General features: G+C 38.7%; 1 protein-coding gene and 1 long non-coding RNA gene across 3 annotated transcripts in view; one reads left to right on the forward strand and one right to left on the reverse strand.

Moving 5' to 3' along the window:
• The window catches only part of SPOCK1 (SPARC (osteonectin), cwcv and kazal like domains proteoglycan 1), a 281,971-nt gene that overhangs the window by 13,066 nt on the left and 256,639 nt on the right, over window positions 1-12,266 (reverse strand). For both annotated transcript variants that reach the window (XM_035338420.1, XM_035338419.1), the window contains one exon: window positions 1,538-1,654. In XM_035338420.1, coding sequence (XP_035194311.1) covers window positions 1,538-1,654 — 117 coding nt within the window. The remainder of the gene's footprint in view (window positions 1-1,537; window positions 1,655-12,266) is intronic.
• On the forward strand, window positions 1,661-5,291 carry LOC118173658. The gene is made up of 3 exons (XR_004754334.1): window positions 1,661-1,834; window positions 1,963-2,631; window positions 4,514-5,291. It is a non-coding gene; the product is annotated as an uncharacterized LOC118173658 (long non-coding RNA).

Below are 12,266 nucleotides of genomic sequence, written 5' to 3' on the forward strand. Positions count from 1 at the left end.
AAGCTGCCAGGAATCAAACTGAACTAAAAAGAGATAACAGCTCCTCTGTGAATCAGAGCAAACACTGCAGAATTACCAGGAATGCTTTTCTTACTGAAATTGCTTCAGCAAAAATCCCACCATCTTTAGGAATGAATTTAGTCTTTGGCCTTCGGTAAGCTCCTCATGAGCAGCTCACAGGTATCTGCATGAAAACATCCTTCTGAGAATCTGGTGAAACAAGATTTCACGTGATTCTGGGCATGGGGGACTCCAGAAAAAAAAAAAAAAAAAAAAGTTTTATATTTCTGGTGCTTTCTGTCACGGGGCCTGAAGGGAATTCACATTTTGAAGCCATGATTAGCAGCACAGCACACTTTTTGTGTTATGGTTCAGCTTCCTTTGTGTAAGAGTGGTTAAGAAATGTGTAGGACATGTGGTTTTAAAGATACTGATTTTCCTGTAAATACTTTGTAAGTAATGAACATATGAAAAAGTTTACAAATAATGTGGCTTGTTTAATGAAATACTTTTAAGATAGAAGTACTTGGCATTAATGAGGTTTGCTTATAGCTTTAAGCATTATAGCCTGGGGGATATTCTGTCTTTGTAGGATGAGGTTAATTATTGCGACACAAGCTCAAAAGTAGCAGAAAGGAAGAGTGGCAGTGCAGACATGGGCCAGCGGGAAATGTCCATCCTGATGTGCTGGGTCAGCTCCATCCCACGGATGGGCTGCACGTTCAGCCTCTCCACCCTCACGCTACAGGGAAATCGGGTCAAAAAAGAAGTAAAAGGGAGCAGCTGCCTTCCTTCACATAATGTATGTGTGTGGACCCCAGTTCTGAGCAGCTCTCCCCAGAGAATGAGGACAGTGAAGTGAAGGTGAGTCACACACCTAGATGAAACTTGTGCATCCTACTTTGCAACCCAGGGCCCGTGTGGTTTGGGACATGCTGTTTAAAAGGATTAATGAGTCCTTACAGAAAATAAATTCGCATCTGCTCTCTGATGAAGATGACCTCTTTTGCTGCTGTTATCTGAATCTTTCCCCTCCCTGGTGGGTAAATGACATCAAAATCAGTCATGTTAGCTTAACCCACAGAGAATAAATGTCCTCTAAACCGTTCACTTTCTTCCTCTCTTTTTAAAAAAAAATATAAAAAAATTTGGAGGGTATGGAGATTACTGTACAGACATGAACTATGTCATGCTGCTGACCTCAGGGCTTGACAAAAGTCCCTGAGTGACTTTATTTGCTAGCATAGATGTGAACTTTGTGGCCTTTGGACTCAGCTATTTGCCTGGCTAACTTGTAAAGGTCTCCCTGACTGCCGATTTTTAGAGTAGCTTAGACCAGACAGAGAGCACAGAAGGACTGCAACTCCTTCAGAAAATGGTGCAGCTATTTATTTGCAGGATCAACTCCCCTGTGTAATTGCTTACTTGCTGGCACCTGCTTGACATGACATTTTGGCACTAACAGCTGTGCTTAGCTCTCCCAGGCTGGGAAGCTGCCTGCAACACTCAACATTCAACTGGAAAGGTGTTTTCTTACTGCCTTGTGCTGTCTCCGAGCTTGTCGGCTTGATGACACGGTTTGCATCTTCGTGAAGAGCACCGAACCAGTCTTTTAGTCGTGAAGCGAGACTCCTCAATTCTTTGTCCGTGCAAGCTAGAAGAACAAATCACCAGAATGAGTCAAGAGTACCAGCAAAGAAGCTTTCACCAGATATTCTGCAAGAAAAATATTTATCGATAGTTGCAAACTCCTTCTCGTTAAGGATCCTGAAGTAAAAGAGGAGGTTAGGGAAAAGGATGCAAGTTAAAAAGAAAATGGAAGTTATTATGAATTGTAAGTTTTAGTCAGGTATGTCCTTGGTAGCTGACATGGTTTGTGATGGACAAAGTGCCACATGATCTATCTGCAGATTTTCAATTAGAACTACGTGACTATTTAACTTAAATGTTTTCACCTTTTAGGATTTTGGAGAAAAATATCAGTCAACCAGATAGGGAGGGAGGAGGGACCTACCTGCCTAGGCATAGGACTTGAACAAGATGCTAGGAATAATTTATAACCACATTTGGCTTAGTATAAGGCCATTATCACAGTTATAGGAAATACATATATTTCTTTATATACATATAAAAGAAAGCTGTCATGCTGCTCTAGTTCTACTGTAAATGAGACTTATCCACCTCTGAAGGCTGTCAGTTCCATTTTGTTAGCTGGGTAGAACACCTCTTTTCTTATAAATTTTTACTGAGAATTCTTTTTTCCAGAAATTTCTGCCAAGAGATTAATGTCCAGCCTAAGCAAATATTTTTAAGGAAAAAAGCTGCATTAGTCACCAGTTTCTGTCAGAAACAATATTCTTGTTTCTGTATAATATTTAGTGTTTAAAATTCACATGCTCAGACAATTCTATTATTCCTGCTGTGCACTCATTCTACATTTTAAATGACATTTCTTGGAATACAGAACAAGATTTTATGCCACAGAGGCAGATATCCTTCACAGGGCAAACCACAATAAGTCCTCTCCAATTTGTTGCACCTTATAATATTCCTCCCTCCACCTTCCTGAAGAAGAATCGAGTCCCACAGCTCATCTTCCCAAGTGAAACTCGCTGACATCTCACTGCTGTGGTGAGTATTGGATTGTTCCCGTTTTTGGGGGATCAGAAATAACTCTAAAGTTAAAAATGGGATATTATAGCTTTTTCTAAGTGGAAAGTAGTTTAGCATATTTGGTGGGTGAGAAAAAAAGGTTTTCCTATTTTTCTGTAATGCTGAAAGAGTTTGATAGATTTTTTTTTTTTTTTTAAAGATAAAAATACTAAGATCATTATCCCACTGAGGCAGAGTCCAGGTAAGGAAAAACTAGGTCTTACAGATTGATTGAAAAAAAACACAACAATTCATATACAATAAAGGGAAGACAATGCAGTATTAACTGCAGTGTGACTTACATTACTGAAAAAGCTTATCACTTTATTTTCTTCCATCTGTTAACATATTTTACTCCTTTTATACTGCTTTATCTTTGCAAGTTAAGACAAAAGTCATTAAGTAATAGGATTTTTGAGGTCATCATGCCATCTTTCCTGTCAGGAACATCTCACATTGGTGTGTTTTCTTGGCTGTTACTTACGAACAAAATCTTTTATCCAAGAAAAATCACAACACAAGCAATAGCAGAACAAATTGCACCATCCTGCCTGTAACCAGCCCCCATCAGGAGATGCTGCCTGAAGGTGCGAGAAGTGGGGAAATTTAGAGAGAATAAATATTCAGGAATGAACTAGCTCTAGACAGGCATGAATGATTTCTGAGTTTGTGAATTTAGATCCATCAAGATAAGGAAATTTCTATCTTGCGCTGATTTCAACAGAAGTCTAGCATCTGTATACACATACAAGAGACACTTCTGAACGGGATGGGAAATGCTGTTCCTGCATGCCTTCTTGAATTGTCAACACCCGATTTCCATCAGGCATAATTCAAAATATCATTAGGATACTATGGCAAGATGAGAAGCCACAATAGTCTTCTTTTCAATCACTTGTCTTCAAAAGTGTTTTTTGAGAAAGAACGCACTGATAATCACATCATCTTTCAAAGTTAAAAGTAGTCAGGATCTTTTCTTCCCTTCTGACAAGTAACAGTCTTGTCCTTTGAAAGTCAATTTTATAAAGGAAAAGAGAGAAATATAGTGCATAACAAGTTGGTATTGTTTAGACAATACCTCATATGTGACAGGTTATCCATATGCTCAGAATGTCTCACAAATGTATCTCCAGTCAAAACTGCACATATAAACAGAGCTTTGACTATGGATTATATCAGGTGGGTGAAAAAAGAGGATTTGGCTGTCTCAGAAATGAGTAACATAGTTTTCTTCTGCAAACCTGAAATTTATTAAATATTTACTGTGGCACATGAAATCTCTAGGAAACTGGACTATCAACACCCATTCCTGTGCTTTGCAGACACCCTTATGCCTCATGTAGATGCATATGAGCTTCACAGAATTAAGTCAGTAAATCACAGGGAAAAAAAAATCAAAGAAAATTCCCTCCATGGCTATTTTCTTTCTTTGGATTTGTGTGTTTCCAAATACGAAGACAACTCTTTACACCTCTGCAAGTGGCAAGTGAAAAGGCTCTTCTATTAGCTCCCGCAATTGCACCACCACCCTGCCAGTGCTCAGCACCAGTCTCGCCACCTCCCCAGGCCCCCAGCACCGGGCAGACAGAAAAAACAATGTCTGCAAAATAAATCTTGCAAAGTGGCCATTTGGTTTAAACTGCTCTGACTGAGGTAATTTGGATCCATGCTTTTAAATGGCAATTGAAAACAGGACTGAATGCACAATGCCAAGTGGGAAAGAAATATATTAATTAATGGTAAATCAGACTTCAAACAATTTCTCTGTATAGTCCAGCCTATCAAGCATATAAAGATCTGTAAAATGCCATTCACAACTAAGTCATTTTATTTTCTTTTTCTTGTCCATAATGCTGTGTAGAGATCCATCTTTCACCATGTATGTGCAGTCCTGGTTACGTCAGCCCTCCCCCATTACTCAAGTGCTGTAATTCATGCCCTACGTCAGCTTGGTAATACCCTGCAGCTGCTCAAAGGCATGGGACCCCTGCATCCTCCTGCCATTCAGTAACAACGTTTCTCTTGATTTTGGTGGAGGAAGAACAGTCTTTCAGCCTCTTCTGTGCTGTAGCTTCCTCGAAGACTGCCTCATTCACTCACCTCTAAAAAAGTCCAGCCTTTAAAGCTGGACCCTGGATGATGCTTTCTCTTGTTTTAACCGACAAGTTTGCAAAGTGCCCAAAACCCTGCAGATTTCCTTTTCCTTTGCTCTGAGGCATGAGTGGACAGGCAGTCCAATACCGGAGCTTTCTGCATGCTGGAGAGGGTTTGTTTTTTGCATAACAGATATTACTTGAGCGTGTCACTTATGGGTGACTCAATGGTGAATATTACTTTGAAGTTCTCTCAGGACTTTCAGCCTTTCTTCAGAAGACTAACTGTTGTTTCATGAGTAAAACAGGAACTGACTTCTGTTAATATGCAGTGAATAATAAATTTATTTATAAGACTGCAAAAATTTAATGCAAAATTCAGTTAAATTTCTATTCAAGTATCTCATGTCCTCCTTCTAACTTTCTCCTGCACGTTAAAGTAGAAATATTATTTTCCATTTCTTTTATTAAATTTTATTTTAATGCTACCATGCATGATTGAAAAGTTCCCGCCTTTCTACCTAATGGAACTGCATTCTTTTCTATTAATTTTATTTGAGTAATTTCAGAAGTCTCTAATCATCCCCGGTTTGTTCGTTTTGGGACAAAATATTTTAGACACTTCATTTTGAAGGCACAAATTTGACACAAAGTCAGGCCCAGCCTCCAGTTGAACATCTAGGAACCAGCACTTAATAGTTTATTTCTGGTGGTAGAGCCCATTAGTTACACACCAAGCAATTAGGAAGCAGAGCTCTGAAGAGCCCCAGATCTAAATTCCTCATATATACATTTGTATCAGTTTAAGTTATAAAGCATTTTTAAGAACCCTCTTTGTGAAAATTACAGGGCAAATGTACTTTTTTTTTTTTGCTATTAGAATTTTCAAGTAACATTTCTCAGATGAGAATAGGGTTGTAGGAGGAAGAGATGTGATAATGGGTCCCTTGCTATTTGAAGATCTATAAGGAGAGAATACGTAGGTTGCAAACAAGATGGATATTGGCATGACTTGAAGCACTTATTAAAAAATCTGGGATGAAGAGAAACGCCAAGGGAAGAAACTCTTCATAACCCACTCTAGAAACTGAAGTCTGTCCAGTCTACTGTCAACACCCGTTTTAAAATCTACTGCTGTGAGAAAGACAGAAGTGCAAACATATGCAAATACACATTTTCACTGCTGCATGCATTTTCTTTGAGATAAGAGAAGTTGGCTTCAATTCATTTCCTACACCTTTTAAAATGGTAAAAACCACTAGAGTTTTATCTTCGTTATTTTATTGACATCACTGTCAGTTCTGCCTTACAGCCTGTTGGTAGCGGGCCCCCAAGTAATGCTAATTCCTAGATCCTTCACTGCTGATGTGCTTCGACGACATCAGTTGTGTAGCCCCTGACTTCCCCTCACGTGGCAGGTCGGTACTGCTGCTGTTCCACAGGGGGACAGCAAGGCAGGCTGGCGAACATCCGGACTGCCAGATGTCACAGCCAGCAGTGCTCTGTACCTGACACGGCAGTGGGACTACAGCCAGAAGAATCTGACGCTTTTCTGATCAACCAGCTTCCTCAGACCTGAATCTGCAGCCATTATGAATCACCCTGCAGAAGTGGTTTAACAGCAATAGCAAGCAAAGTGCAGATTTATTCCCAAGGGTGAAGCAATTGGTCCAGCAGTTATTTATTCCTAACAAACTAGCACTGTTGCTAAATACCTATTTTCACCAAGCAGAACACATTAATGCGACCTGATGGAAAGCCATTAGCATGCTGTAAAGGCTTGGGCTTTTATAGGCATGCTTCCATTATGGACTTCTCCAGCTCTGCAGATACTAATCTATATACATTGGTGGTGAAAATTAACAATATAATGTTTAATTTTATTCTTTCAGGGAGGGACTCTCAAAAGTGCGCAATGCCGCAAATCACCATTAAAACTGAACTTGTAGAAGCATAAGATTAAACCAATATTGAACATTCTCTCACATCCCATTTTTACTCCAGCCTAGCAAAACAATATTGTAAAATCTCCAGCCACTTAGAAAACAAGCCTTATAATTCATATGGCAGGTAACTCTAAGCAAAGCTTAGTGCTAAGGAAGTACATTACTGCTTTAATGTCTAGCTTGCTGCCATATTGCTCTGGTACTGTGCGACAAGCAAGAAGTCCACGTTGTCCAGAAAAATGTTATGGTGCTACATGACTCTGTATTTCACAACAAGCAAGCTATATGACCAGACTCACAGAATGTGTGTAACCTGTTTTATATCATTTGATTTCTCTATTATCAGTCATCTATCCAGCATGTATCTGTTACCTTATCATTATTGTTACTACTGTCATCGTTCATACAAGCAGTACTATATTTTTACCAATTAAATGTGGACAGACTGGTTATTATTGTTTTACAAGATTAAATAGTCTCTTAGGTAAAGACTGAGAAGCAATTTCCCTAATTTCTGGATGCCAAAGTGCAGCCTGTGAATGTTCCCCGAGAGCTGGGCTAGTTTCAACTGTGTCTGTATTGCAGAAGGAAAAAAAAAAATCCTGCAAATGCAGAGAAATTTAAAAAAAGAAACAAAATCAAAGCTTTAAAAAAAGCATATTTAGCTACTGAGGTTAGTGCCCTTTCCGTACAAAGGAAAACTGACCTTGCAGAATTCAGCTTAGAAACATCACTAATTTTGAATCTCCTGCTTTGAAAGATGCAAACTTCCTGACGTGGAGCAGAACCAATGTGTTTTGGTAAGGTGACCAGACACATACTGTACATAAGAAATGGAGAATACTGCAAGTGAGCTCATCTTAACCCAAAGAGAGCTCATCTTAACCCGAAGTCTGAAATTTCAGACACGGTGTGCCCTGAGCAGCAAGAGGGAGTAGAGGGGAGTAGCGGTGGGCTACTAGCCTTATGGAAATAATTATTTCCATAAAATACCTGGGAAACTAGCCTCGATTCCTGTTTGGCTCACAAGCAGAAAAGCTGGAGCTGTATTTGTAAGACATATTAGTGGTAACAAGGAGGTCAGTCATTTGTCCTATAAGCCTGGAGGACAAGTCCATTTAGTTTTGATTAAAATACGTATTGAGAAATACAACACAAACCAGCATGACGTTGTCCAGTATTGATGTTATATTCCTCCAGTTAGCATTAGGACAGGCATAGTTTCAATAATTCAGAAGAAAAAAATGTTTTTGCATTTTTGAAGACTATCTAAAATGATGATCAGGTCCAAAGTATGGTAAAATGCACATATTTTAAACACTGTAATAACACTATTTAATAAAGCCTGATATAAATGTATTATAGTGCAGAAATTCACAGCAGATAGCGGTCATCTTCTGTATAATTTTTATATTATTATTCTTTGTATAAAAGGAAAATGTGACAATTTTAATCATGCTGTCTCTGATAAACATCTCTACATTTTCTCTCTTCTAGGTAAGTCAACAACTTATTTCACCCTGCTGTAATTGCTTCTAAATGTGTGTGGATTATCGCAACAGGCTTTAAAACTAAAGTAAGAAAAGATTCTATCAGCTTTTATGCATCAGAGAGTGTGTCTGCTCACAGTCATGCAAAATACACAGTGTGCCCAAAAAACTGCTGCTGCAAGAGCTCATCTGAAAGTAAATATCAAGATAAATTCAGTGTTGTGCTAACTGTCCACTCCAAATGCAAGTACACGCACATGCATATAAACACACCTGGGCCTATGTGACTTGTAGAGGACTCCAGGTGTTTTGTCTGAGATATTTTGGTGATGCAATTGTGGAAATAATTACCTTCACAAATATTTCATTGGTCTTCATTAAAAGAGGCAATGTTCTAATTTGCTCATTTCACTGAGCCCTCAGGCAACTTCTTAGAACAATAAAAAATGAAGCATTATGCCAATAATATTTATAAAGTAGATGGGAATAGATTATTTAGTAGTGCTATAAGGAAAGATACTGCATAGCAAACATGCCTTAATGGTTCAAAAATGAAGGTATTTTATTTAAAATTCCTCCTATGATCACTCTTTCATGACAGTTCTACGTGGATATATTTGTTGCACTGTGTTTTTGGCATCCGGTGGCGATTCTTCCACAGGGATGACATCCGTGCTGATAACCACCTCTGATCCTTCTGTCATTTGTTTTGCCTCATCTTATAAATACAGCAGCAGATGCCAAGATCCTGCAGTTGAGACTTTGAGATGATTACAGGAGCAGCTGAGTTATTGTGAAGACGAAACAGGTTTTGATCTGAACCTTCCTTAAAACGGTACATTTAAAACACAAAGCTCAGCAAGAACTGCATAAACAAAGATTGAGAGCTACAAAGGTCGCTCTCTAAAGCTGTAGGCAAAGCGTACATCTGCTTTCACAGTATTTAATGCTAGTTTCTTTTGTCCTTGCATTAATTGTGAAAACCCTTGGAAGTTCATCTTTGCTAGGCACTTAAGAAGCCTTACACTGTTTTTTCATACAAGAAAACAGAAGCAACTGAGGAGGTTCACTTCAGTTTTACTGGAGCCCACCATCTTCACTGGCTTCCTCAGGGACCTTTGCAAAGGGAAAGATAAATCCAATTTGTCCACGCTTAAGCAGGATGGAGACATACTCCTGAGTCAGCATATGCCAGGAGAAACTATTTTTCCCCCTCATTAACTTTTTTTTGCACATCAGTTTTATTTTAATTTTATACTGTGTATATCCTTGTATTTATTTTCTATGTTCCTTACTGAATGTTACCACATTTGATACCACCAGGGCATCATTAATGCAAAATGTTGTCATGTCATGAATTATTCTCAAATGAGAAAACACAGACAACCTGAGAAGAGAAAATGAGGAGTTGCTGGACAGCATGGGGCTAGGACCATTTGAAGATGTCCCATGGGAATTCTTCCAGCAAATGGTTGGGAAAACTGCTTGAAATTCAGTAAGAAAGTGCAAATGAGACAACACAGCTCCCCAGTGGATTGCAAAGATCCCCTGGAAGGAAATCAGAACTATCTCTGCACTACTGCACCTTACCAAGTCAAGAAATGCATACATTTAGCCATGAGATACACAGCACTTAGGCAGTGTTCAGGGCAATATGAAACAACCAATTGAAGGAGTAATTTTACTTTAAGGAAATACAATAAATTTTGAGAATCAAATTTGAATGGATTTGAGATCTGAATGTGTTTTTATTGGAACCAGTTTTACACCGTTTTTTTACAGTGGTTTTTACCATTAGCCTCCCAGGAGTGAACTGCTATCAATACACTAGCAAGCACTTGCCTGGGTTGGTTCATCCATGCTCATATACACCACCGTAACAAAGGCGTTCAGAAACTTAATTCTCACTGAAGATGACTTTGAAGGTGAAGGAGGTGTACTGCAAACAGGAGCTTGGTTTCCGGGTAGGAAACTGCCTCCACTGGTGTGAGCAACAGGAAAACTTCCCAAATGATGGGACATTAGCTGTGTGGGAAATGATGGAGAATCTCTCCCCTTCCAAAGCTTTGCGAGGCTCAGTTTTTAACAAACCGTGGTGTGTCTGGCTGAACTGATGCTTCAGCCACTGTGGTCCCTGCTCCTCGACTGAAGAGCTGGGGTGCTGCAAAAGCACAAGGTAAACTCTGGGTTGAAAAAGAGGACAGCTAAGCTGAGCTGAGTGTCAGGGAAGACTGCAGATAAAAAAAAAAAAAAAAAGGCTCAAAAACCCAACTGTCTGTTGTTTACCTGCCATGATATGTACATGTACATGTCCTATAGACACGTTATTTCTTTTAACAATATAAGGAAAAGTATGAGGTGAACATACTAATGAGCGCCTGGCCAGTTAGGTGCTGGGGGAATCAATAACTTCAAAAACTATGGAATGTAGTTGCAAAAATCTCCTACTAACACATATTTTGAAGAATCATTTAAAAAATGCACCCCCCCCCTTTTTTTTTCTCAACTCTTCATAAGCATTTGTGAATGTTAAAGTCTTTTAGAGAGAGGATTGAGTTTTGTGTATTCAAGGATATGATTTATTGAAAACATCCTGATTTTTTTTTTAAATATTTGCACTATTAAAATATTTAACAACCAAAGAAAAGGAGGTGAGTGAGATCAAAACCATCCTGTGGCATTATGAAAACCGTAAGCCGAGCAATTCTGAAAAGGATAAAAATGGCTTGTGTGAGAGGAATTTATTTAAAAATAATATGACAGAATTGGAACTGTGGCTGAGAAAGCTTTGAAAGCAGCCAGGCTGACAGAGCGTATTGTAGGGTAGTTGTAAGCCTTTGTAGGAGCAATTATTATCATCTCCCCAAAGCACAGACAAGTCTGTGAGCAAAAAAAAAAAAACCGCATAGAAAAGAAGAAAAGCCTGGCTGGGAAGTAGACCCCTTTCCTCAAGCCTAGATACTTACTTGCTGATGGCTTAAGCCAAACTGAAGACAATCTGAATCTAATTTAAACTTTAGTTAATCTGCAGAAAATTAAAGAGCTGGAACTGTACCTGCAAGGCCGGCTGAGGAAAGAACAACGTTCTGGGAGGGGGCCAGCGGCACTCATTTAAATGTAGATCTAGTGCAGTGCTTTCAAACCCATCGTCTGTCAGCCCTCATAGGTGCTCTTCAGAATAATTATTTAATCAGAGCAGCCATGGATCAATGCTCTCAAAGTGTTTGCAATTAACAAATTTTGTAAAAGGTCCAGGCAGGCATCCTGTAGAAGTGAGGATTTGGAGTTCCAGATAAAATTTTACATTATGCAAGCATCAGCATTTTACAACAGCTTTTTAATGGGGAACGCTACAGGGAAACAGAGCCCATGCTTCTGACAGGCTTCTCTTACATTGCATAGAGATATCTATAGGAACTCTTCCTTTAGTTAAACCAATATTTCGCCTAGATTATATCATTTATCAGTACTTGAGTACATTTGGACCATGATATCAAAATTAGGCCATGGATCTGCTTCTGCATTTCCAAGATGCTCAATGTATTTGGATGCAATTGAAAGTTGAGTCCGACTTTTGCAGGTGCAGAAGGCTATAAGACTTTTTGAATTCAGACACTCTTCAAATGTAGTCTCATGCATTTTAGATTTCATTGTTCTTGTGATGCACCTTAAAGATGCAAAGGTATCTTTTCACACTCTTTTCCTTTTAATGTTTATTTTACTTCATGAGAGAGCTGGAATGTACCTTTTTTTCATTTTGCTGCAGGTTCATGCACATAAACAGCAGAACATTAAAATAGCTGTAGATTTACAGACAGCGGTATAATATTTGCTATCCCTGTCATTTTCAGAAAAAGCAGCAGTCACATTAAGGAACAAAGTCCCATTGTTTTATTGTAAGCTAATAACCTGCGAGATGCTTTGTGTATGTCTCATTTCACAGACTTAAAACACTCAAAAGATTAAAAATAATTTCCTACTTGACGTATTGTGACTGATTATGGCTGGTATCCATAAATCTGTATACTTACTTAGTATAAATAAATAAATACAGTGAAAATGAAATTTCACTCCTCTGCTATACA

This window comes from Oxyura jamaicensis, chromosome 13 (genome assembly GCF_011077185.1).
Source record: "Oxyura jamaicensis isolate SHBP4307 breed ruddy duck chromosome 13, BPBGC_Ojam_1.0, whole genome shotgun sequence".
Classification (NCBI taxonomy): Eukaryota; Metazoa; Chordata; class Aves; order Anseriformes; family Anatidae; genus Oxyura; species Oxyura jamaicensis.